This window comes from Antedon mediterranea, chromosome 8 (assembly GCF_964355755.1).
Source record: "Antedon mediterranea chromosome 8, ecAntMedi1.1, whole genome shotgun sequence".
Classification (NCBI taxonomy): Eukaryota; Metazoa; Echinodermata; class Crinoidea; order Comatulida; family Antedonidae; genus Antedon; species Antedon mediterranea.
The window spans coordinates 4055326-4082565 of record NC_092677.1 but is presented as its reverse complement, the minus strand read 5'-3'; the positions used below and the strand labels follow the sequence as shown (position 1 = coordinate 4082565).

At 33.3% G+C, this 27240-nt stretch overlaps 3 protein-coding genes across 4 annotated transcripts in view; 2 read left to right on the top strand and 1 right to left on the bottom strand.

The window, feature by feature from the left end:
- LOC140057537 (cleavage and polyadenylation specificity factor subunit 1-like) overlaps window positions 1-12964 on the top strand; it is a 32668-nt gene extending 19704 nt beyond the window's left edge. For both annotated transcript variants that reach the window (XM_072103241.1, XM_072103240.1), the window contains exons 15-42: window positions 2695-2792; window positions 3082-3156; window positions 3471-3551; window positions 3722-3811; window positions 3933-4025; window positions 4303-4444; window positions 4573-4748; window positions 5176-5306; window positions 5693-5785; window positions 6111-6189; window positions 6380-6474; window positions 7134-7230; window positions 7474-7563; window positions 7837-7986; window positions 8191-8343; window positions 8779-8895; window positions 8995-9085; window positions 9173-9257; window positions 9446-9587; window positions 9722-9790; window positions 9982-10065; window positions 10267-10443; window positions 10818-10884; window positions 11152-11199; window positions 11579-11737; window positions 11969-12098; window positions 12519-12657; window positions 12829-12964. In XM_072103241.1, coding sequence (XP_071959342.1) covers window positions 2695-2792; window positions 3082-3156; window positions 3471-3551; window positions 3722-3811; window positions 3933-4025; window positions 4303-4444; window positions 4573-4748; window positions 5176-5306; window positions 5693-5785; window positions 6111-6189; window positions 6380-6474; window positions 7134-7230; window positions 7474-7563; window positions 7837-7986; window positions 8191-8343; window positions 8779-8895; window positions 8995-9085; window positions 9173-9257; window positions 9446-9587; window positions 9722-9790; window positions 9982-10065; window positions 10267-10443; window positions 10818-10884; window positions 11152-11199; window positions 11579-11737; window positions 11969-12098; window positions 12519-12657; window positions 12829-12876 — 2999 coding nt within the window. In that variant the 3' untranslated portion in view covers window positions 12877-12964. The remainder of the gene's footprint in view (window positions 1-2694; window positions 2793-3081; window positions 3157-3470; window positions 3552-3721; window positions 3812-3932; window positions 4026-4302; window positions 4445-4572; window positions 4749-5175; window positions 5307-5692; window positions 5786-6110; window positions 6190-6379; window positions 6475-7133; window positions 7231-7473; window positions 7564-7836; window positions 7987-8190; window positions 8344-8778; window positions 8896-8994; window positions 9086-9172; window positions 9258-9445; window positions 9588-9721; window positions 9791-9981; window positions 10066-10266; window positions 10444-10817; window positions 10885-11151; window positions 11200-11578; window positions 11738-11968; window positions 12099-12518; window positions 12658-12828) is intronic.
- Window positions 12965-13183: 219 nt separating this feature from the next.
- On the bottom strand, window positions 13184-14768 carry LOC140057538 (mevalonate kinase-like). Its single transcript, XM_072103242.1, has 2 exons — window positions 14636-14768; window positions 13184-14534 (listed from the first exon to the last, which is right to left on the bottom strand). Exon 2 carries the CDS (start codon window positions 14517-14519, stop codon window positions 13356-13358), a length of 1164 nt encoding a protein of 387 aa, XP_071959343.1. The 5' UTR covers window positions 14520-14534; window positions 14636-14768; the 3' UTR covers window positions 13184-13355.
- Window positions 14769-18752: 3984 nt separating this feature from the next.
- Window positions 18753-27014, top strand: LOC140057418 (vacuolar protein sorting-associated protein 26C-like). Its single transcript, XM_072103065.1, has 7 exons — window positions 18753-19080; window positions 25003-25146; window positions 25268-25417; window positions 25543-25698; window positions 26049-26226; window positions 26527-26652; window positions 26846-27014. The coding sequence occupies exons 1-7, from the start codon at window positions 19027-19029 to the stop codon at window positions 26926-26928; spliced, it is 891 nt and encodes a 296-aa protein (XP_071959166.1). The 5' UTR covers window positions 18753-19026; the 3' UTR covers window positions 26929-27014.
- The last annotated feature ends 226 nt before the right edge of the window (window positions 27015-27240 follow it).

Here is a 27240-nt window from a genome sequence, read left to right as displayed (position 1 = left end):
GTACTGTTCCTTATTTGGTAAGTACTGTCCCTTATTTGGTAAGTAGTGTCCCTTATTTGGTAAGTACTATTCCTTATTTGGTAAGTACTGTCCCTTATTTGGTAAGTACTGTTCCTTATTTGGTAAGTACTGTTCCTTATTTGGTAAGTAATGTCCCTTATTTGGTAAGTACTGTTCCTTATTTGGTAAGTACTGTTCCTTATTTGGTAAGTACTGTTCCTTATTTGGTAAGTACTGTTCCTTATTTGGTAAGTACTGTTCCTTATTTGGTAAGTACTGTTCCTTATTTGGTAAGTACTGTTCCTTATTTGGTAAGTACTGTTCCTTATTTGGTAAGTACTGTTCCTTATTTGGTAAGTACTGTTCCTTATTTGGTAAGTACTGTTCCTTATTTGGTAAGTACTGTTCCTTATTTGGTAAGTACTGTTCCTTATTTGGTAAGTACTGTTCCTTATTTGGTAAGTACTGTTCCTTATTTGGTAAGTACTGTTCCTTATTTGGTAAGTACTGTTCCTTATTTGGTAAGTACTGTTCCTTATTTGGTAAGTACTGTTCCTTATTTGGTAAGTACTGTTCCTTATTTGGTAAGTACTGTTCCTTATTTGGTAAGTACTGTTCCTTATTTGGTAAGTACTGTTCCTTATTTGGTAAGTACTGTTCCTTATTTGGTAAGTACTGTTCCTTATTTGGTAAGTACTGTTCCTTATTTGGTAAGTACTGTTCCTTATTTGGTAAGTACTGTTCCTTATTTGGTAAGTACTGTTCCTTATTTGGTAAGTACTGTTCCTTATTTGGTAAGTACTGTTCCTTATTTGGTAAGTACTGTTCCTTATTTGGTAAGTACTGTTCCTTATTTGGTAAGTACTGTTCCTTATTTGGTAAGTACTGTTCCTTATTTGGTAAGTACTGTTCCTTATTTGGTAAGTACTGTTCCTTATTTGGTAAGTACTGTTCCTTATTTGGTAAGTACTGTTCCTTATTTGGTAAGTACTGTTCCTTATTTGGTAAGTACTGTTCCTTATTTGGTAAGTACTGTTCCTTATTTGGTAAGTACTGTTCCTTATTTGGTAAGTACTGTTCCTTATTTGGTAAGTACTGTTCCTTATTTGGTAAGTACTGTTCCTTATTTGGTAAGTACTGTTCCTTATTTGGTAAGTACTGTTCCTTATTTGGTAAGTACTGTTCCTTATTTGGTAAGTACTGTTCCTTATTTGGTAAGTACTCTTCCTTATTTGGTAAGTACTGTTTTTTATTTGGTAAGTACTGTTTTTTATTTGGTAAGTACTGTTCCTTATTTGGTAAGTACTGTTCCTTATTTGGTAAGTACTGTTCCTTATTTGGTAAGTACTGTTCCTTATTTGGTAAGTACTGTTCCTTATTTGGTAAGTACTGTTCCTTATTTGGTAAGTACTGTTCCTTATTTGGTAAGTACTGTTCCTTATTTGGTAAGTACTGTTCCTTATTTGGTAAGTACTGTTCCTTATTTGGTAAGTACTGTTCCTTATTTGGTAAGTACTGTTCCTTATTTGGTAAGTACTGTCCCTTATTTGGTAAGTACTGTCCCTTATTTGGTAAGTACTGTCCCTTATTTGGTAAGTACTGTCCCTTATTTGGTAAGTACTGTCCCTTATTTGGTAAGTACTGTTCCTTATTTGGTAAGTACTGTTCCTTATTTGGTAAGTACTGTTCCTTATTTGGTAAGTACTGTTCCTTATTTGGTAAGTAATGTCCCTTATTTGGTAAGTAATGTCCCTTATTTGGTAAGTAATGTCCCTTATTTGGTAAGTACTGTTCCTTATTTGGTAAGTACTGTTCCTTATTTGGTAAGTACTGTTCCTTATTTGGTAAGTACTGTTCCTTATTTGGTAAGTACTGTTCCTTATTTGGTAAGTACTGTTCCTTATTTGGTAAGTACTGTTCCTTATTTGGTAAGTACTGTTCCTTATTTGGTAAGTACTGTTCCTTATTTGGTAAGTACTGTTCCTTATTTGGTAAGTACTGTTCCTTATTTGGTAAGTACTGTTCCTTATTTGGTAAGTACTGTTCCTTATTTGGTAAGTACTGTTCCTTATTTGGTAAGTACTGTTCCTTATTTGGTAAGTACTGTTCCTTATTTGGTAAGTACTGTTCCTTATTTGGTAAGTACTGTCCCTTATTTGGTAAGTACTGTCCCTTATTTGGTAAGTACTGTTCCTTATTTGGTAAGTACTGTTCCTTATTTGGTAAGTACTGTTCCTTATTTGGTAAGTACTGTTCCTTATTTGGTAAGTACTGTTCCTTATTTGGTAAGTACTGTTCCTTATTTGGTAAGTACTGTTCCTTATTTGGTAAGTACTGTTCCTTATTTGGTAAGTACTGTTCCTTATTTGGTAAGTACTGTTCCTTATTTGGTAAGTACTGTTCCTTATTTGGTAAGTACTGTTCCTAGGAGTTGGATAGCCGAGTGGTTAGGACACTTGACTGTCATACAGATAGACCCGGGTTCAATTCCCGACAACTCCCAGTCCACTCAGCTGTAAATGAGTACCTGGTTGAAAATACTAGGGAGAAAAAAGGCGGCATGGAAGGGAACTGGCCACCCTACCACATAATGCCGAGGCTTAGTACAATGAGCTCCTAACAGAGAACACGGGACTCGCCTCCTCCTCACTGTTCCTTATTTGGTAAGTACATTTTTTTTTCTTTTCACTTCAGCATCTGACGTGAACCTACTTGAAGATCCTGATGAACTTGAAGTGTATGGCAAGCAAGCACAGAAAACTGGCACGCAAGTTAAAAGCTATACATTTGAGGTATGCTACCGTTTGTTACTTTTTAGCACTCCATACGTTACTGTAAAACCATAGCATTGCTTACATTGCAATCAAGCTTATAAAATATTTATAAGTTATGAATATTCATTAGATTCCACACAGTCTTTTATTATTATGATGAGTTGATAAAACGTCTCATTTAGGCTTTTATAATTATTATTATTATAATGAGTAATGGATATTCATTAGGTTCCAAACATGCTTTTATCATTATGACATTCCGATTAGGTTTTTATAATTATTGTAATGGATAATGATTATTCATTAGGTTTCAGACAGTCTGCTTAATATAGGGCCATGTGGAAGTATGGTTATGGGTGAGCCAGCATTTCTTTCTGAGGAGGTAAGAATTTATTGTATTACAGTAGAATCCCTCCTCTATTCAGGGGACACCCCTATTAAGGGGACACTTTCCCATGAGGATAAGGAGCAACATGTTTAAAAATACATCCAACCCCTATTCAGTGGACCTATTAAGGGGACACCTTCTTCAGTTATTCTGTTACAGCGATTGAATGCTTAGCAAGAATTGTATATCTGTCTGTCTCCCTTTTATTAATTATATATATATATAAATTATTTTCTGAATAGGTATAATAATAGATAATAATCATACTTCATAATACTTCATAATAGTAATACCCCCTGTTTTCTTAGTTTCAAAATAACCCAGACCCAGATATCGAATTGGTGATTTGTTCAGGCTATGGTAAGAATGGAGCTCTATCTGTTTTAAGGGTGAGTTATTTTTTATCATTCATGCTAAACTTTAATATTTCTGTGGGTGTTATGAGAAAATGTTTATAATAACTTTAAGCTGTATGCTTTTATATCAGCCCTACATGACTATACCATCTTTGTTTTATAACACTTTCTTGTATGTAACACTGTGTACATTTAAATTTCAGCGTACTATAAGACCACAAGTTGTCACAACCTTTGAACTTCCTGGTTGCTTGGATATGTGGACAGTGATTGGTCAGAAAGAAGCGATTAAGGTACACATTGTATTCTGTTTAACTTTCAAAATATAACATTAAACAAGCACTTTCTATTTCTATATATAACACTTTTTTGTCCAACTAGTTTGATAATGATCATTTATTATTTTGCTCTAAGGAAACTGAAGGTGTAGAGGGTGAAACAAAGACCAATACAAGTACAGAAATAAGCCATTCGTTCTTGATTCTCAGCAGGCTGGATTCTACTATGGTAGGTAACAACTATTTATATACCAATAGCGAAGGTATTAAGAATGATATTGTATTGTATCTTCTTAGTATAGAAAGTTGGAATATTTAAGATGTATTGTCTCTCTGAAAAAATAATTCTTAAAACATTTTTGGTTGAATATGCCATTTTGATGTCACATAACAGTTATCTACTTTGACCCAAAATTGGATCAGAATTAATACCTTTTTATTTTATGTTGACTACAATCAACTGATCACATTCTAAATAATATTTTGATGACATCATTTTGTTTTAGATTCTTCAAACAGGACAAGAAATTACAGAGCTGGATCAAAGTGGTTTTAGTACACAAGGGCCAACTGTTTACGCTGGTAACCTAGGCAACAATAAATACATCTTGCAAGTCTCACAGATGGGTGTCAGGCTGTTAGAAGGAGGTATTTTAGGCAATTTTTCTTTATATCATAATCTAGAAAACAATATATCAATCAATCTTTTGTTTATTTTTTTTATGAAAAAAAAACAGAATAGTATGCACGTTTATATTATATTATGATTCTTGTAGCCAATCAACTGCAGCATATTCCACTAGACATCGGCTCTCCCATCATGCTGTGTTCAGTGGCTGATCCTTTTGTCGTCATCATGAGTGAGAGTGGGCATATAGTGCTACTAAGTCTGAAAGAGGACTCTCATGGTACCGGTCATCGATTGAGTATACTCAAACCAGAGATTTCTCAGGTTAGTAAGTTTTAAAAACTATTTAACAAAAGTTAAAACACTTTTTCTCAAGTAGTACGATTTTTAAGTAACTCCTTTTTACACCCTTGCCTCTCCTTTTTAACATTGTCCATACAACCTAAAGCTCTGTCTACACTATCAAACTGACAACAAAATGTGATGTGCCCATATATGGACATGATGATGTCATATCACTGCTATATTTGTGCACATCACTACCATATTTGGGCATTATATATAGGTACTAAGGATAAATAGAAAGATGGATGATTGGACGGACAGACAGACAGATAAAGATATAGATAGTTAAAAACCCACAAAAGCACACTAACCAAATCAACAATACATATTTTCTCACACTAGAACAAACATAGTTTTCAACAACCAATTCTTAAAAATAATTGTTTTCCCTCCATACATATTGCAGACATCAAAGATTCTTGCTCTGAGTGCTTATGTCAATGAGGGCGGTATGTTTACGACCAAATGTAAAGTTGCGAAGACTCCTGTGAAAAAAGATAGGAAGAAATCCGAATCTATATCTGTTTCTGAAACAAGGTATTGTTTTATAATACGTTACAAAAATGCTATCAAGATTTCTGAAATGTTTTCATATCAAGATATTTGACCTTGGTTATTTTATCTACCCACACTATAATTCCTTGTTCCCAAAAATTAACAAGTCATGACATCTATCTATTGAACTGTCTAGGTAAACACTTACATACCTCAGATGTTGTATTCAACAATAATGCTAAGGCTAAGGGATATACCATAAAATCCAAAAACTCTCCTATCCACTTAAGAAGAATCCTTAAATATTTATTAACTTAAGTAAAATACTTAAGGGAAATATCTCACTTAAGTTTGATTGATGAATATGACCACAGATCTCTATTATTTTTTAATCATTTAATCAAAAACATTTTATTTATTTATTATAGAAATGTAGATGATGAAGATGAGTTATTATATGGTGATTCTGAACCCACTATGTTTAAACCTACGACTGAAGAGACAAGTACGACCGAAAGCAGGTAATATTGTGTATTTTTTATTGTTGTTATTAAGAGAGTGGGAATTTTTTTCTGTTCATATATTTAGGCAAATTTATCAATGTTTTTGCTTAAGTCAATGTAGTTAAGATACCTTATTTATCAAACCAGTTATTTTGATCTATAGCATAGTATTTTGACAGTATTTTTGTAAGTAAATATATTTTCTTAAGTTAATAGGTTATTTTGGAAACTGACTTAATAAAAATAATTAACTTAAGACAACGTAAAGATGAATTTTGTACTAAGCATGTTTCATAAATTTAACCCCATGTACATAAGTATATATGTTTTCTATTACTTTTAGTAAACCAGAAGAGGTCAAGGAGGAGGTTATTAACCTAAGCTATTGGTGTGCTGTTTGCAGGGAGAATGGTTTACTTGAGGTAGGAAGGTTAAAATATGAAAATCACTACATACAATATATATATGATTTCTTTCTGCTATCTAATTGGCTATTAAGACGAATAATTTAGCTTTATGAATATTCATGTAACATGATGTAATGCATTAAAAATAGTTTTTACTCAAATAAATGTCAATCATATTTTATAAAGTTCTTTTCTCTTATTCTAGATATACTCTCTACCCTCATTTCAATGTGTTTTTGTAGTGCGGAATTTCCCGATGGCCGGAAAGGTACTCGTGGACAGTCCATTGGCAATCACAAGGTATGCTCTCCCAAAAACTTATACAGTAGAACCTCCATTTTACGTACGGTACGGGACCGAAAGGCGTACGTAAAACAAGGGATTCGTAAAATCAAGGTTGACCTTAACTTGACCCCAAATACGTAGAGATCGTAGCTAGCCGTATTTGCCTACTTCTGAACTCAGTACTGTGTACAGTATGCGTCACTAGCTTAGCTAGGCCTAGGCTATTCAGGCTAGGCTAGCAGGGCTAGCAAGATGTGAGGCCTAACTAGAAAAGTACAGTTATACAGGCTGTGCGATGTTTAAATAAAGTGTAAAATATAATTGTTTTCTATCAATAAAAACAGTCGCTGCTTTAGGGGGAATGCACGTGCGTAGCTTGTCCCCCACACACAGCAGAATTCCTCACACAGCCATGATTGTGGCTTTGTGTGCTTTGTTGTTGTTAAATTGCGCCCGCAATGTAACAAAATGATGACGTCATCGGTTATTTTAAGCGTACGTAAAATCGAGGGAACGTAAAATCAGGGTACGTAAAACACAGGTTCTACTGTACTCTGTGAAACCCTCTCCCTCCAAAAAAGTAGTAAACCCATTTTAAAAGCCACTCTGAGGTGGAATATTCCTTTGCTTGTATTCAGCAATGATTGATGCGTTTTGTTTTACCCACTTTATAGTGAGCAGACACAACAGCAGCAACATCAGATGTTACCGGTGGTGAAAGAGATTATGATAACTGGCCTAGGCAAGGGTAACAGTCGGCCATACTTGTTTGTAAGTCTTAAGCTCGGTCTACACTATCAAACTAGTTTGAAAAAAGAAAAGTGTGATGTGCCCAAATAAATATTGTAGTGATATGACATCAAGTCCATATATGAGCACATCACATAAAGTTTGATAGTGTAGACAGAGCTTTGTGTTCCGTGTTAACCTTCTATTTTGTATCCGCACACAGAAGTTTGTTCATCAATTTTTGTTAAAATGAATAATTTAATACAAATTCTGCTCGTTTTGTAGGCAATTGTTGATGATGATCTGATAATATACGAAGCCTTCATTTACGCTGTACATTCAGATCAAGACAGGTTAAAGGTCAGGTTTAAGAAGGTAAGAGTTCATCACAAATTGGGTTTTTTTTCACCTCAATTCAGAAGTATTATTATGTTCTATCTTTAGTCACCTGATAATGGTCATAGATTTCTCTTGCCCACTTTCTGGACCCTGGACACACCCTTTTAAACCATGAAGTAAAAATTTCTCCTGCGATAGGAGTATTCAAACCCATGGAATTGATATACAAGTATGCAATATTGTATGTAAGAATATGTGTGTAATTATATTTACATAATATTAAAAGTTTATTACCTTTTTAATTGGAAGATTCCTCACTCAATGATGATGAAGGAGAAAAAGGCAAGAAAGAGTAGACAGAAAGAAAAGGCACAAGAAGAGGAGGAACCAGTAGTAAAACAGAGAAGAGCCAACAGGTTGAGGACATTTGCTGGGGTTTCTTCTTCATCTTATTCGGGGGTAAGTTTGTATTGATTGAAACTAATAATTAAGATTAACATTAACATTTTTTATATTATTTAATATAAACATAAAGATTTAACATAAAAATGTGTATCTCCATTGAGGTTCAGTCCCTGATCATAACCCACAATATTTAACAATTTTCAAAATTATACTACTGTATTAAATATTTTGCTTATTTAAATATTTTGTTTTTTACAGGTGTTCATCTGTGGACCTTATCCATACTGGTTGTTTGTCACGGCTCGTGGATCACTGCGAATGCATCCCATGCCTGTTGATGGCGCTGTTACTTGCTTCGCAGATTTCAATAACATTAATTGCCCCAAGGGGTTTTTGTATTTTAACAAACAGGTATAAAAAAAAATTTCACTTTCTGAAAATTTGAACCATAATAATTAAGATGTTTAGAGTATGTACATCAAAATGTTTGTTTTTAAGTTTGTTTTGTTTGTTTTATCTTTATACTGGGTAACCTCTTCAGTCAAAGACTGATCTCCCAGAGGGCCCAGTTGGTGATCAGTGGCTGTGATGTACTAATACACCGGGGTAACCCCCTACTCATCTCGAAAGATGTACTAGGTTCTTTAAAGTGCACACGAGCAAGTTGTGTACACTGGACCTACGGTTTATAGTCCTTATCCGAGAAGACTCGTTCTACCACCAGAACCATGGAGTGAGTGAGCCTCGAACCCCTGCCGATGTTATGGCTACGTGATTACGGTTCCACTGTCTAAACCGCTCGGCCACTCACTCTTAGTAAAATGTATAATTGACTAATTTTTCTAGGGTGACCTGAGGATATGTGTATTACCGTCTCATCTGTCATACGATGCGCCATGGCCTGTGCGCAAGGTACCATTAAGGTGTACACCGAATTTCTTGGCCTACCACATCGAAAGCAAGGTATGTTTTCTGTCACATAAAGTTTAATAGTGTAGACAGAGCGTTAGCGTGTATGGTACAGTAGTAGTGTGATATTCATAAATTATTGTTTTTTTATAGACATATGCAGTTGTAACCAGTACACTTGAAACCACAGACAAGATGGTTGTCATTACAAATGATGAACGGGATGTTGTGGTTGCAGAAAGAGGTTAGTAACAATGCTGGAAAATATCTGATCAAAAATGAGGTTTAAAATGAATTTTATTTATTCCTAATATGTGATGTTTTCTTTTAGATGATCGATTTGTCTACCCTACAAAAGATTATTTCACCATTCAGTTGTTTTCACCTTTAAGCTGGGAACCAATTCCAAACACAAAGTAAGTATTATGACAAAAGTGTCCTCTGAATAGGGCTTGGCGAAGTGTTAAAATATATATGCTCCCTAATTCTTCATCAGAATGTGTCCCCCTAATAGAGGTGTTACTTTAATAGGATTTTACTGCATACATTTACAGAAAGTAACTTTTTTTTCAATATTTAATTTTTTTAATATAATTTTAATAAGAATCCAATTGGAAGAGTATGAGCATGTGACTTGCCTGAAAGCAGTTAGCTTAAATTGCGAAGGAACTGTGTCTGGAAAGAAAGACTACATCGTCATGACATCAACTTTTGTTTACAATGAGGATATTCAATGTAGAGGAAGGGTAAGAAGAACCGCCTATTTTTGTTTTTTGTTTTTTTACCAAATAACATTAACAAACATATAATGTTGAATCTATCAGATTAAATATTACATTACTGTTGCATTTAAAAATCAAAATGGTTTTCGACTTTGCAGATATTTATTTACGATATTATTGAAGTTGTACCAGAACCAGGTCAACCACTCACCAAAAACAAAATAAAGGTAAGATAAAAGTCAACTTGATTTGGTTATAATATTTTTTAAATGGCAAAGAATTAAATAAAATTTAAATTTAATTACTTAATATTAGGCATAAAAAACGTTGTTACCCAAACACAACATCAATTGAAAAGGCAGTCAGTTGGTCAGAAGTAAAAAAAAAAAATTAATACTAATATTATCTATATTCATAGACACTGTACGAGAAAGAGCAAAAAGGTCCTGTGAGTTGTATATGCGATGTCTGTGGCTTCCTCCTATCCTGCATTGGACAGAAGGTAAGAATGAATAAATTCTAACTTTAATCTAGAAAGTACATTATTACTACTTGTAAATTGCAGAATTTTTGACCCACACAGACAACTTTCTTATTTAAAATCAATCCATTGGAAGGTTTAAGATGGGCACATCACATTTTTGTCGCATAACATTTTGTGTAGACTAAGCTTTATATAAGTTTTTTTCTGGTTCTTGTATAGATTTACCTATGGACATTCAAAGATAACGACTTGATAGGCCTAGCCTTTATCGACACCCAGGTATACATACACAAGGCTCTTAGCATTAAGAACTTTGTCATCATTGCTGACATCACAAATAGTCTGTTCCTCCTTCAGTATCAAGAAGAAGACAGAACACTTGCTCTTGTTAGCAGGGTAGGTTGTAGACATTTATGTAGTGGAGCTGTAGCTTGGTGGTTATCGTGCTTGCCTTCCAATTCAAAGGTCCAGGGTTCAATCCTGACCTAGTCCCAGGGTTGTAACTCGCGTCTCTTTCAACTCCCCTCCCTAAGCCTCAAACGAGACTTAGTTTATAACCACGATAAATTATAAAATAGTTTATCCATCCTGTAATTGGCGAGTTTTGGCTCACTGTTGGATGCATATGAAATTCAAAATAAATTAATAAATATTATAACATGCATATTTTTGTTATAACTTGTTAAATAATAACTACTTCACAGTTACTAATTAAGATTAATTATCAATTTTGTTATTTTTTCAATATTATTAATTTTAATCATTTTCAGGACACGAAACCTTTAAGAATATACAGTGCCGAGTTTATGATTGATGATAAACAATTAACATTCCTAGGTAAGCTTACATTTATTTTACTTCTAAATATTAAACTCTTAAGCTCTGTCTACACTATCAAACTACCAAATATGGTAGTGATATGACATCATGTCCATATATGGGCAAATTTGTTTGTCACAAAGTTGGTGTAGACAGAGCTTACATATTTAGTAGGACATCTACATGCTCATATATTAAGCTTTTTAAATGTTTGTATAAACACAGTAACCAAAATTTAATTACTGCAGTAACTGCAGTATAAGTAACAATATTTTCTCTTTGTAGTTTCTGATGCTGACAAGAATCTCATTATCTATCATTACCAACCAGAAGGTATGTATTGTCTTCTTAAGCTCTGTCCACACTATCAAAAAAGTGTGATGTGCCCAAATATGGTAGTGATATACTAAAAAAAGGTAGTGATATGACACCATCATGTCCATATATGGCCACATCATATAAAGTTTGATAGTTTAGACAGGGCTTAAGTCTTTGTAATCAGAAAGTGTTCCTAATTAAAGACCTTTTTTGGCAAAACCATGGACATATAGTACAGTGGTGTATTTACATATCATAGGAGATTCTGTAGGCAATAACCAAGATTGAGAATAGACCAAATCCCAAGGATAATCTGAATTCGCTCTTTTCCACTTTTTCAAATGTAATTTAAGATACATTAAAGCTTTAATAATTACATTTATCTGCACTGTAGCACCAGAGAGCTATGGTGGCACCCGTCTTCTCCGCAGATGCGACATCAACATCGGAGGTCGGGTCAACACTTTTGTTCGAGTGCGCTGTAAGAGACAGGACCCAGCTAGTGATAAACTTATGTCAGGCCCATCAGAGAGAAGACATGTAACATATTTTGGTAAGGAAGCAATTCATACCGTACCTTTTCTGCAAATCATTGGTCGTTTCATTAAACTTATTATAAGAATATTTATAATTTTTATTGTATTACAGATGTGGGTGACATTGTAAAAAATTGTAATGTGTGGTAAACATCCATATACTGTGAAAACATCCATAAGAATTAATAAAATTTTCTTCAGAGTTATTATTGAAATATTAATGTATAGAAATGTAATATTGTTCACAGCTACACTGGATGGAGCCATGGGTTTTCTTGTGCCTGTATCTGAGAAAACGTACCGCCGAATGTTGATGTTGCAGAACGTGTTGACGACGAGTTATCCCCACGTAGCTGGACTGAACCCAAAGGCATATAGGTAAACCGGACATAGAAATTCCAAAAAGAAAAACCATACTAAATAAATGATTATGATAGTTATTAGCAACAAACAAAAACATGCTTCTCCCATAAGTGCCAAATTAACAGTCCTTTGATCTTGTGTCTGGCTGGCTGCGACAAATACAGTACTGTACTAATCTCCGCCGTGCAGTGTCTGTTAAGGGGCGTGGAACTGATCATGTCGCAGCCACAGATAAACCCTTTGATCTCCGGAACTTGGCATCCTATTATTAGAGGCCTTGGTCATTCTGTTGTTAGGGCATATACAGTGAAGTTTGATAGAATAAGCATTGCACCAAATCTTTAAATAATAAAATATATAGGCCTAATATATATATATATATATATAATGCTATTGAAAAAATAGAGTTTACAATGGCACGTTGTATTGTTACAGACATATAAAGTACAATGAAAAAATGCTGATTAACCCAAGTAAGAATATTGTGGATGGTGATTTACTGTGGCATTTCAACTACCTCAGCGTCGTTGAACGAAACGAGCTGGCAAGACGTATTGGTACAACCGTAGACCAGGTAAATAAAACTCGTTCAGAACGTTTGCAAAAGATAGGAGTTTTTTTTTTTTTATTTCCACAAACACAAAAGGCCACCAGCTGTTTTTGCTAAAGAAAATATTGATTAGTTTATAGAATAGAGGTTTTCAAGCAGTCTTTGATGATTTGGGTTTTTTTTTTCTTTTTTCAGATTCTTGATGATATAATGGATGTTGAACGGCAAACAACACATTTTTGAGAAAAAACAAATTGACAAATTTATTTTGATACTTCTGAAGTACACAGCGTTGCCCAGCAAAGTTACATTTTGTTATTGAACTCGCTATTGTTTACAAATAACCGACCACAAATAGGAAGAAAATCCTAGAAATTTAAGAGAGGTCTACCACTAATACTATATCTTATATTTCATTTAGCTATCACTTTTCACACCAAACAGTCACTTATAACTTAGATATACAATTGAAATTATGTCTAAATCAAATTAATTCCCCAAAAGAATATTTCCACATCCCTGTGTCAAAGTATTGTATGTAAATAATGGTTTTTTTTATACCGATGGTAATAAAATTACTTTAGACTATATCTATACGTTAATTTTGTTAATCTACATACACGTACAAGATTTTACGAATATGTAAATGGTGCTCTTTTAGGCATAGGAAGAAAAGTGGACAATTTGTTCAGAAAATTTGTTAATTGATTTATTCAGGTTTGTTACTGGGCAAAATGTTCTGGTATGTTATTTCTAGTTTTTCTAAATTCATCAATGTTTTGATGAAGTAAAACACCTGGTCCTCCAACCTTTGTTTTCCAGCAACTAAATCCCCTACCCTCTAACTTGCTCATAAAATCTTCTGACTTTGAACAGCTAGTGGGTACAAAGCAAAAAGCACCTCCTCCACCCCCAGCACCTGTGAGTTTAGCACTAAAACCACATTCAGCAGCTAGCTGACAAATTTCATTGAGTTTAGGATGCGATACGCCGAGTGCACATAACAGTCCCTGGTTTATATGGACAAGTTCATTTAATTTATCGATATTAATGCGAGAAACATCCTGAAAGATATTCTCCACTGATTCAATAATAGCACCAATACCATCCAATACAGGTTGAATAACCTTTGGCCATTCTATGTTTCGTTTTCGCACTTTCTCAACTAATTTTTTCGTTTCTCGTTGAACTTTAGTGTTAATAAGAATAATTTCTAAAGTAGTTGGACATTTTACGCGAGTTATTACACCAGATTGGTATTTAATCAACCCGCCAAACACACTGACTGAATTATCAACGCCGGATGGGTTCCCGTGTAGGATCCGTTCGGCTGAAAACGCCCATCGGTTCACCAGGTCAAGATCGGTATTACTAAATTCTTTGATTGCTTTTACGGCGGTTAGCATAGTTGCAGAAAGACACGTTGTATACGACGCAGACGATCCAAGACCTGCACCAATAGGAAGACACGATGCAACTTCAACGTCCAATGGGAGAGGTTCATTTGAACACACTATCGATGAATATAGATAAAGAAATACTAATACGGCTGTATTATCATAATCAGATGGAAACGAGGATTTAACTTTTGACCATAAACACTCGATGTCTTCCACCGACAAATCTGGTACATTCTTCACATCACCACCTCCTGAGGGTTGATACAACGTCTCTGTTATTTGTTTGATTGGCCATTTGAATGTCTTGTTAAAATCTACGAGTTTAAGATGGACATCGTTGCCTTTGCTAATCTTAGCGCGTACAAATGTACACATATCTAAACTTGCTGCTAATGCTGGCTTGTCATACACCACAGCATGCTCCCCGAACAAGATCGCTTTACCTGGGGAGCTTACGCAAATCTCTTCTGTCTTTTCCTCCATCATTAAATCTTCATTTCCCTATAGAAAATAATAAACATGTTAATTAAATAAAATCATGTTGTTTAGGAATATATGGATGTAAAATAATCCGGATATAGTTGGCTGGCCTATACACGTACCTAAAACAAATTTGTTCCGATAGAATGTATTGTTATGTTTCTTTCATATTATTATTTGAATTTTCTTTTTCCTTGATAACTTTTCCATCACTCGGAATTAAGTTTGGGATTCCATTGGTAATTTTATACGAGACACCAAGTTTATCATTAATCAGCTCATCATTGACAGGATCATATCTGGAAATAAAAAGATGTGATATTTTTAAATGCTTTTATTTTATATAAATTGTTTTATACCGTGCTTAAAGGCGTATTTGGCGTTTCATAACTTCCAATATCCTAGGCCTCTTACTGAATTTATCTAACCCACCACCAGAGAGACACCAGCCATGCGATAGCTTTCACAACCCCCTGACACATTTTTCATCCGACCTACCTTAGCTTTTCTTTACTTAATGGACAGGCGATTGTATCTAGAATCTTTGGATCAAAACTAGAAATGCCACATCTGAAAGCAAATGTACTCGACAACTTATTATATAAGATTCTACCAATCGCTACCTTTCCGAAGCTAAGGTTTTGCATCATTTGCAGGTTGAATTTTGTCGGTTTTTTTGACGAGCGTGAAAAACTCGAGCGTGAAATAACCAATATGTATGGGATGCCATTGGTGTCTTACTAGACTATTTGCTAAATATAAATAGTAATTGGCTCGCAATCATTCATTAAACAAAAATAAAATAAAAATGAAAAAAGAAATATATAGACCTAGGCTAGACCGACCTGAGAAGTAAAATAATGTTCGTTGAGCTTGTATTTTTCAGAATTTGTACATTCAATTTCATTAATTTCCCTTTCTCTCTCCATTCATTTCTCCACAAATATGTAGAGGGCCTCTTTACGCTCGAGTTTGTGTTTAGAATAGAATAGGATTCAATCGGTAGACTGAGGACTTGAGAGAGGCCTGTCACGCCAAATGAGGTACCACTGCCAAATGAGGTACCGCACTTAATTTGGCGTCTAAGGCGCCAAATTAGGTACTATTGCAAAATGAAGTTCTATTGTAATTTTGTAAAATACAGTTTATATAAAACAAACATATTTAAGCCAGTATTAAACTACAATATGTATTCTGTGTTGTTACGCCTGTTATTAGATCAAGCTATTAGTAATTACATTAAATTAAATATAAAGCAGAAAATAGTTATCCTTTTTTGATTTTCGTCGAATAGATCAAAGCGGAAGTGCTTCGGTCATGGTCCGCAAATTATATGATACGCCTTGTGTGTTTTTACTGCTTTTAGTTGAATCACCGCGTGTACAGTTAAAACCAATAGATTGTGCTGCAGTGCAGATTGTCTGTACAGTAATGTGGGCTGTCTGCTTGGGGGTCTGTCTATCAAGGTACAACATTTCGACGAAGCCAATTTAATATTTTCATTTTGTTTTAATATCGGTAGAATGCGTCGTCATAATACTGTAGGCCTATATACCGTAATCAGGCGGTATTATTAAGGCTAGCTCACGTACAGCAGAATTCACGTAGAATTATGTGGTGTTGTTGCTTGATTGTAAATTGCCCAGATTCTTCATTAGAAAAGAACTGATCTATTTGAATTGAATTAAGGTTAATTCTAGAACTGATATTAAGGAGTCTTTAGAATAGATATTAAGATGTCCTCTATAAACGGAGTCCTCACAAACTCATATAAGAGGTCCTCTTGTAAAATCAGGTTCCCGTCGAATTTATTTTAGATAAGTAACTAAATTATCATGGATTTCGTACCCACCATTCCATCGATAGCTTTTTTTTTCTCTTTTGTGGCGCAAACACCACTTTTATCCACATTCATATATTATCTCATGTCATTACATAAAATCATATTATTTAACACATTTGTTAATTCCCAATGTCGTTACAATTCATCAGTAACATTTTTACATTTATGAATTCCGTATTGCCTCCTATTTTCATTAATGTTCTTCGTTTTAAAATATTTTACACATAAAGAATTTGTGAGATTTTCAATTGTTTGTTTTAATTTTACAACCCGGATTATACAATGTATTTATATACAAGATAAAACGAATTAAAGATAAAACGAATTAAATCAGATCAGCACCACCTGTAACTCATATCACAGTGAATTCCTTTTCTGATAATCGAGCAAATTAGAATTTATATTAACATAATAGTATTTCTTAAAGCTACCCATTTTTCTATACTTGTTTCTTTATTGTTATATCTTTCACATTCAATGTTAAGCATATTGCTTTCCTTTTGAATGAATTCCATAAAGATTTACCCACTGGCTTATTTAATGCTGATTTATTCTATAAATAGTGAAGGCTGCAAATGTGTATATATAAGCCTAATCTACTATTATTCCATCGATATAGCTAATTAAATTACTGTATGTCAATAAATAAAAAATATTAACTTACAGTAGCGTCCCACTCTCATCACCCCACAAAGTATAAAAGTGCATGCATGTTCCATATTATGTACGACGTATGAATTGATGGAACGAACAATCGAGATGAAAATAACGCATGCAATCTCCATTGCAAAATTAGGTTCCATTTAAGTATAAATTCTAATATTCCCGACCTCAAAATAATTAGTGTTATAACTACGGTAACTGTATTTAGCTTCCTAGAATTTCGTCCACCCCTCCGAACATGTTTTCAACATCGTATGAACAAACAAGGTGACCGACTTCATTGCAAAATTAGGTTCCATTGCATTATTGCGAATTTAAGGTTGTTTCCGACTTCGAAGTAATACTTACTTAGAATTTTGCTCACCACCCCATTCCCATCCAAACTTGTTTCCCACATCGTAATATGAACAAACTACTTTATTGGACGACTTTATTGCAAAATTACGTTCAATTATTTGCGAATTCACGTTGTGTAATTCCCAACCTTAAAATAACTGTATCATGTATTTAGCTTGCTTAGAATTTCGCTCACCACATTCCCATCCAAACTGTTTCTCACATCCATATGAACAAATGAGATGACAACTTCATTGCACAATTATGATCCATTATTGCGTATTTATGTTCAAATGTTTCCGACATCAAGGTAAAAAGTACCAGCTGAATAAAATATCTAACATATTGCAAAATTAGTCTCTATTATTGGAAATGTTTCCGACATCAAATATTGTTAAAACTTGATGAAAATGCTTAACTAATTAGGTGCCATTATTTATTTATTGTGATATGCATGTTCAACTGTTACATTCTATTACGGTACGTGACATGAAAAGATTGATAACAAAAGAGAACAAGGCAATATCTCATCTTTTAATATTTAGATAATGGAACCAAATTTTGCAATAAAGACTTTATTGCAAAATTTGGTTCCATTATCTAAATGTTTCCGACCTTATGAGTTATTGTTTTGATGAAACAATTTGATGAATTTCCCCTCGACTACCTTTAGGCCTACCATCCCTTATTTATTTATTATAGGTCACACACACATGTGTAACAAATGAGATGATGAAATTATAACGAATATCCAACTAACAATTTGCGACTTAGGTTCGCCATAGTATTGCGAATTTATGTTTTAATGTTTCAGACATCAAAGGAAATATAGTGTTATACTGTAGGTATAATAAGTGACAAAAATGTGATCATGTAACTAATATTTTTAAAGAACTTATAAATAAAAAACATAGGCCTAAATAACATTGGTCATATACATTTAAAAAAACGGAATTGATTAAATAGTAAGCAATGTTAAAAAAAAAAAAAATATATAATAATCAGTAGAATAACAGGATACATTCATATTCAACGAATAATCATTTTAATTTGAAAACATAAACATAGAAATTCATAAAACCGAACAAAATAATAACGGGAATAATGTACCGACGAAAGGAACGTCAAATCAAAATATTACTAGAAAATAATGCAGCAATAGCGTCCCATAACTCAAACACTAAACGCTTTAGCGCCAAAGGAAAATTGTCCCAGACCATGTCCGCATAACATGCAGACGTGACTTCAGACACTTTCCTTTGGCGCTAAAACGAGTAGTCTTCTTTTCCAGCTGCTTAGAAAGGGGTCGGTAGGCTTCCCATCATGCATTTCGAGTTTTCTAGATTTTTCGATGAACGTTTTTTACACTAAAATAGTAAATTTTCGTCGTATGTTTCAGTTATAATGGTTTAATTTCATACAATGAGTAAAGGTTATTAGGTTAGAAATACTCCGGTTAATAATTTTCAGTTTGTGTTTATTTGGAAATAAGTAATATCAATATTTATAACACGATTAGCTCGCCAGAAACGTGCTGCCAAATTAAGTGACCTAGCCTTGTGCGATACAGGCCACGCGAACCTCATTTGGCAATGTCACTTCATTTGGCGTTACAAGGCCTACTACTAGGTAAACAATTTGTTGTGTTTTTAAAGCTTAATTAACGATAACATGGCTGCTCTCGATGTACGACTTAAGAAGGTTAATAAAGTTTACCACGAAGGGGTAAGTTCAGTTTTTAAAACTCATTTATAATAAACATGAAACAAGCTAGGCCAGGGCCTGGCCTAGGCCTAGCCGGAGTATCATGGTGGTCGAAGCGGCCGCCAGTTTAATAATACAGTCGACCTTCTCATTTACGTACCCCTTGGTCTGAGAGAGGCGTTCGTAAATGAAAAAGTTCGTAAATGGGAAGGTTCGGAAAAAAGCGCCCTCTATTAAATCAGTGGTAAAAACATGTCCAAACAAAATGCCCTATGTACAACTTACTGTGTATATAGTACACTATAAAGAACAAACAGTATTAAAAATACAGTATAAAACAATTTGAATTAGATTTAACATGTAAATTAACACCTTAAATGCCAAAAAGATTGATATTTCTGCATTTTGTTACGTTACACACACTCTCTGTACCAAAATTCCATCGTTTACTTTTTATTGTGCATATTTTGACACAAACTGTAATTTACGAACTCGTTCCTAAAGTAATAATATCAAATCCGTTCTGGACCGCAAATATTTACATTTTTAAGCTACTATGTATGTGTGGTGTTTGACAGCAAGTAAAATGGAATTCCCAGAAAAATGGCTACGATACGCGACGACTGACAACAAAGTTTTAAAATGTTAATAAATAAGAGTCAAGTGTTTTTTTATATCGTAACCACATGCACAAACAGGATCAGGTGCCGTTTTCGGCCACCTCGACTTGTATGGACTATACCATTATAAAAAGATGTTAAAATACTGCTGCTTTTGTTCTTTTGTTTTTCTTGTTGTTTCAGCAACAAAGGGAAAACAACTACGCCCTGCATGCCGTAGAATTAATTTCAGTTTTCAAGTTAATGCAGTATATTATGGCTCTTTATTTCTATATAATTTTTACAGATTTATAGATACAAAAAGTATATAATTTATAAAGAAAGTTTTTATTTGAGTTACAAATAAAAAATATAATTTACCTAACGATAACACAGTAGTACATTTAATAAAGATGACAGTAGTATATTTATCACATACTGATTATTAGGTAATCAGTAAAACAAATAAACATTATAATTTTGTCAATGAATCTGTACCATTTTGTTCTCAGAAAACACAGCGTTTGACATTGTATGTTTTTAGGTTTGGTCTTTTCTTTCTAAAAAAATGTTTTAAACACGTTTTTAAACGTTTCTGTGTAGAAATACATTTTATTTATTTTATTTACTTATACAGTATGTTCAAGTGCATTGGTGTCTTCCAATATAGCATGGAATACATCGGAAAGCCGTTCGCTGTAGAACGAGTCAAGCATTTGCATACTAGACAAACCAATTACTTTCCCCGCTCTACCCAGCACCTTCTCAATTCGGTCTTTATCCCCCTTACATTCCCTTACTGATATTCCTAGCCCAATATACAATATGCCCAAATAGAACATCACTGATTAGTAAAACATAAACATTCTATAGTACAAATATGCTGCTTTACCCCAAAGAACCGAGTTTCCTCAAGCAGTACAGCCTTGTATTTAACTTCTTAACTACGATCATGTCCACCCATTTAGCTTTAGTCAAACACTACTGCCAGATACTTATAATTGTTAACAATCTCTACTTCCTTTACTTTAATTAATGTATACTGTCAGACCAATTATGTTTTTCGAAAATCAATCCTTATTTCTTTCGTTTTATTTATGTTTAGTTCAAGAAAATAAAATATATGATTTATCTACCGATAGGATTGGGCCGATAACTGATAACATTGTAGATCTAGTAACCCATGCTTTCATTAAATATTTTTTACAATAAAAATCAAAGATTTTTCCTAATGTTTCATTTTCAGTGAATAAATTGTCTAGCATAAAGTGGTGTTTTAATTCCTAAGGTCCACAATTAAAATTATCCCGGTACACACTTAATTTGTCTAACAGAGTTTAATGAAGGACATTTAAATAAAAAATGGTTTACTGTTTCTTTTTCGTTAGTACTGTACACATCTTACATAATCCTGTGTTATGATTTGACCAGGATTGTCTACGACCCTCAAGATCTAGAGAGTTTGATCTTTCTTTAAATTTTAAATTGATACTCTTAAAATTAGTTTTATCTAACAAATATTGTTCAAGGTTTGGTTCCTTTATACATAGTATATTCCGTTAAAGTTGTTTTGCATGGAATTTCGTTTTGCTTTGGGCCTTTGAAAACCACTCGTTATGATCAACTTGTTTATTATTTTTCCTAAATGGCTTTATCCAGTTAGTAGATGGTTCTTCATTAAATTTGTCTATAAAATTTGTTTTATTTAAAATATCTTTAGTTAATATATAGTAATTGTTACAAAATCTTGGCACACAGTACCTAATAATAACATGCCTTATAAAAAGTACATGCATTGCTAGTTTTTGATGTTCTGTATTGTTCCTTGTAGTTTGTACTGTAGGTTACATAACATAACAATTGTATTGTCTTCCCATTCAATAGCCACCCTTCTCTACATAAAACATAATACACCACACCCCTATCATAATAATGGTATAGTCCATATAAGTCGAGGTGGCCGAAAACGGCACCTGATCCCACAAACAAAACTAAATTGATAGTATGGTCATCGTAGCTAGCCCTTTTTGCAGTTCGCGATCAACATTTGTTTTTTTCAAAAACACGTGCAGGGTGCTCTCCATGCACTCCCAGCAGTGGGGATGATGATCTCTAGCTTAGGCCTAGACTAAACGGCCTAGCTAACGGCCTAGGAATAGACAACTTTTAAACTAGAAATAAATCGTGGATCGTTTTTAATAAGCTTTGCTTTATTTATGAAATAATTGTTTTGGGGTAGTTTAATAAATTAAGAAGATAATAAATTAGTAGGTACGTAAAAGTTTTATTAATGGTACTGATGACGTCATCGTTCGAACGGCGTTCGTAAAATAGAAGGTTCGTAATTGAGAAGTGTGTAAATGAGAAGGTCGACTGTATCGTCATTTGTATGGAACGCCATGTGCGCTTTAATCTTTGATTGTCGTTGTCAACGCCATGGCCTATGGCGAGTTGAGTTACAGCTGTATGTATGGTAAACTAGAGCTTCTCCAGCTCCAAATGGCGCGTTATATCTTAAAAGCACCTCGAAATACACCTTGTGCCGCCTTATATGGAGAGTTTGGTTGGTCTCCAATTAACGAGATCCATAACGCTCTTCGTATGAAATACTTCCATAGAATTATAAAGATGGAAAACTATCGATGGCCAAAAATTATGTTTATTGGAATGCTACAACTTAATTGTGTATTTAAAGACTTAAGGTATAAGTTTCTATCTTGTATAAACGATATTCTCTTGAAGTGTAATTGTTATTCCAAAAATATTTTCACCACTCTCTAGTCTCAAATTATAAAGAAGTCTACTTTCCAATTTCTGAAATCTTAAGAAAACTTAACTCTATAATGATAGATGAATGGAGAATTGAATTACAAATCAAGTCTCCACATCTATGAAACATTAAAAATCAAAACATGGACTTGAAAACTACTTAATTGATAAAACTAATTTTGAAGGTGCTGCATTAAAATTTAAAGCTCGTTCAAATACTCTACCTTTGAATGATAGAACTGCAAATTGGAATATTGATATAATAATAAAAAATGTAAATTATGCGGTACAAATTCGAACGAAGACATCCATCATTTCATCCTTAATTGTCCAGCTTTAAATAATATACGTAATCAGGAATTATTTAATTAATATGTGGATATGTATAGAAATGGCAGCAAAGATATGTTTGATACTTTTTATACTTCTCATGAAAATGACAAACTTAAATATATTTTGGGATACTCAGATAATTTAATTGATGAAGAGTGTGAAAATATTTTGGATAGTTTTTGTAAAAGATACCTAAAACAAGCATGGAAATTTCGAAATGATTCACTGAATTCCATGACTCAATAACTATGTTATCTACATTGCTACATTAAGTAAATTGAGGGGTGGGTGAGGGGGTTGGTGGGTTTGCGTAATAACCTGTGTTTGTTTTGTATTCAATTGTGTAAAGTAATGATCTACTGTATGTATCGATGTAAATTGGAGGGGGGGGGGGGGGTGGTAGGATAGGGTTGATAGTTGCTTTTGCCTTTTTACTTTTTCTGTTAATTGTTATATTTTATATTGTTATTGTAAAGGATGCACCTTTGTGCTAAGTGTGCCACCGATCTAAAGGTGTAATTCCAAATAAATAAATGGTCAAACCAATAAATATAAGCCAAATCATGTACTATCGAATCTTTATATTTCTATAATAATTAAGTTTGCCTGCCGATAAACCAATGTATTTTTATTTGTATTTTAATATTAACTAACTAAATATATTTACATATACTATCGAATCATTAATCATTTATGCATCATAATCCACATACTATTGAACCTTTATGTCTCATTTACGTACTATTTATTAGTTTATTTATATCTCCTTTTTTTTTAAATACATAAAAAATAACGTTGAACTGACCCGACGTTTCTTGAGCACTCTCCTATCGAATCTTTATACAGTATTGCTTTAATAATTTACGTACGGTATTGCCGAATATTTATCTCATTTATACAGTATTGCATTAATAATTTACGTACGGTATTGCCGAATATTTATATCTCATTTACATACTATCAAATCTTTCAGTATTACAATAATAATTTACGTACGGTATTGCCGAATATTTATATCTCATTTACATACTATCAAATCTTTCAGTATTGCAATAATAATTTACGTACGGTATTGCCGAATATTTATATCTCATTTACATACTATCGAATCTTTATACGGTATTGCATTAATAATTTACGTACGGTATTGCCGAATCTTTATATCTCATTTACATCGAATCTTTATACATTATTGCAATAATAATTTACGTACGGTATTGCCGAATTTTTATATCTCGTTTAGTTTACACTGTACTATCGAATCTTGTTTTTATTGATTAGTAATAGGGTGTGTTATACATTTAAGTGTTATTCCATTGTAATACATTGTTTGTGTTTTTAATAAAAGCAACGTAAAGACGAAAACGCAACCTTCTACAGCACTATTCCTGGCCGGCCGCCAGTCGAGTTATTAGCAGAAATTCGCGTAATTAATTACCGTACCGTACAGACGCATCTTATTTTAGTATTTAAAACTCATTTTAAATTGATCAATATTTATATATCTGAAGGTATAAAACAATTAAGGATATTAAATAAATAAATTGATGTCATCATGTTATTGTAATTAAATTATGTTTGCGAACACGTACTACTTACAGTAGTTACTTTACTAATATATTAATATACAATAAATATATTTTGTTATACTTTATTGAAAAAATATATATATCATTCTTAATAATTGGCTTATTATATATTATATTAATATACAATACAAACACCACAATGTATTTTATTGACTTTATTAAACATATAGGCCTATATCATTTAGAACAGTTAAAGTAAGTAATCATCGATTCGCCATTTCGTTTAAAAGAACGTATCATATTCAATCTGTAAAAAAAGAGAATAAATTACATAATATTAATAATATGTAGGTTGTTATTTACGTCCGAGGAAAAGAAAACCTGTTGATCAAAACAATGACAATCAAAAATTACAAAACAACGACAATCAAAGCACACACGGCGTTCCATACAAATTACCGTTATTGAACTAGCGGCCACTTTGGTTGGCGGCCGCTTCGACCATAATCCCATATATATACTGTAGTACTACAAACCTCTAGGCATAGATTTATTTATTTTTATAGTCTTTTTAATTTATCAGCCTAAAAATAAAAACATTTTTTTTTAATTAAAAAAGGGTCTGTCTGGGTTTGACTGTTTTTTTCTAGAGCATATTTGCTTTTTTTTTTCGATTTTTTTCAATGTTTTTGTTTTTGGGGTTTTTTTTGCAGGAGGTATTGGCTGGTGTTGTAGTGGTCGATAGTAAAGGAGAGTTACAGCACCAGGGTATTAATCTGTTAATAGAAGGCTTAGTTACATTGCAGCTGAGCTCAAAAAGTGTTGGCCTATTTGAGGCATTTTACAGTTCACTAAAGGTATTTATAAAAATATGTGTATAATTTTACCATTAGTATTATTTATTAGCTATTTACGCTCAACCTTATTGAAACGAAATTGTTGCCAATTTTAAGTTTGTCTTTTTTTTTGTACTTGCAGCCCATCACGTTACTGAATTATAGTTTAGTGGTTGCTAAACCAGGGAAGCTTCCATCAGGAAGGACTGAAATTCCATTTGAAGTTCCATTAAAACCGAAAGGAAATAAAGCTCTTCATGAGACATACCATGGGGTGTTTGTCAATATACAGGTACTGGTATGACCTTTGACATTATTTTTTTCTTTTAATTGATGGAAAGATTTTACTTTGTAATAAAATATATATAAATATGAAAATGGTGCAAATTATTTTTAATGATTTTCATTTATTTGCAGTATTTAATCAAGACGGATATAAAGCGGCCTCTACTGGCTAAAGATCTAACAAAGACGGTTGAGTTTATCATCGAGTACAAACCACAAAAGGAAAAGATAATTCCAAATCCTGTTTCATTTTCAATCAAGCCAGAAACGCTCCAGAATGTTAAAGATGTAAGTTGAAGATGTAAAGGGATTGCGATCAGACAGTTATTATATTTACCAAAGAGATTATATAATTAACTAGAGGGTTAACTACAATGTAATTACAGTTCAAAAAGTGATTCAAGATGCAAAAAAACCATAGAATGTTGATTCATCACATTGGCCAATCAGATATTGCTATTTTGAAGTCCCGTCCACTACGACGCAGCCACGCACCATTACATCTTATACAATCCCTGTATGCAGAAATTTACCAAAAACTTATTTTTTCTATTGCCAAATTTATTTTTATTTAAAAAAAATCTTTCCATGACATTTTTAGGACATTATTTTTCATACTAAATGTTTCTCCTTCACAGAAATCAAATCTTCCCAAGTTTCTTGTAAAGGGACGACTAGATTCAGCTCACTGTAACATCACAAAACCACTGACCGGTCAGTTGGTAGTTGACCACTGCGATGCACCTATCAAGTCCATCGAAATTCAACTGGTCAGAGTGGAAACTTGTGGATGTGCTGAGGGTTATGCTAGAGATGGTAAGTTCTAGGGTCAGAGGTCCTCTTCTAGGATTATAGGTCAAATCTAGGGCCATATGTCAAATCTAGGGTCATATGTCAAATATAGGGTCATATGTCAAATCTAGGGTCAGATGTCAAATCTAGGGTCATATGTCATATCTAGGGTCATATGTCAAATCTAGGGTCATATGTCATATCTAGGGTCATATGTCATATCTAGGGTCATATGTCATATCTAGGGTCATATGTAAAATCTAGTGTCATACATATGTCATATCTAAATACATCAAAAAATCATCCCAATATATTTTTTTTTAGCTACCGAAATTCAAAATATTCAGATTGGTGAGGGCGATGTCTGTCGTGGTTTAACGATTCCAATCTACATGGTATTTCCGCGATTATTCACGTGTCCAACCCTTGCTACTAGTAATTTCAAAATAGGTAAGTATTGTGGCCATTGCATTGATGGTGATTACATTCTGTATGTGCTGAAGGCACAGTGTAGCCTGAAAGCTCTTAATTTTTCTTGCTGTTTTACTTTATTGTTTTGATTTAGCTTTTTGCTTATTTTATTTTCTATCTCCATTGAGATCCAGCCACACCATTGTCATTTTTCTGTGTTTTTTTTTTTCAGAATTTGAAGTAAATGTTGTTGTGGTATTACAAGATGATCACCTGATAACAGAAAACTTTCCAATTAAGTTGAACCGTGCATAAAATGATGTTAATACTGCAGTAAATTCACTACTGCAGTAAATTCACTACTGCAATAAATTTACTACTGCAATAAATTCACTACTGCAGTAACTACCAACTTTACAAGATGATCACCGGATAACAGAGAACTTTCCAATTATCTTAAAACTATGCATAATATTATTAATTATGTTATTACAATAATATATTATTACTGCAGTATATCCAGTATTGCAGTAACCACCAATTGTTCAAAAAGGCTGTAAATGGGCAATGGAAACAAAGTGATATTCCGGACTGGTTGTTTTGAATTTGTAAGCTATGTAGACAATT

Coding starts and splice junctions, on each gene's coding strand:
- LOC140057418 (XM_072103065.1), top strand. CDS start 19,027: ATGGCTGCTCTCGATGTACGACTTAAGAAGGTTAATAAAGTTTACCAC. Junction 25,418..25,542: donor GGGTGTTTGTCAATATACAG/GTACTGGTATGA, acceptor ATTTATTTGCAG/TATTTAATCAAGACGGATAT. Junction 25,699..26,048: donor CGCTCCAGAATGTTAAAGAT/GTAAGTTGAAGA, acceptor TCTCCTTCACAG/AAATCAAATCTTCCCAAGTT.
- LOC140057538 (XM_072103242.1), bottom strand. CDS start 14,519: ATGATGGAGGAAAAGACAGAAGAGATTTGCGTAAGCTCCCCAGGTAAA.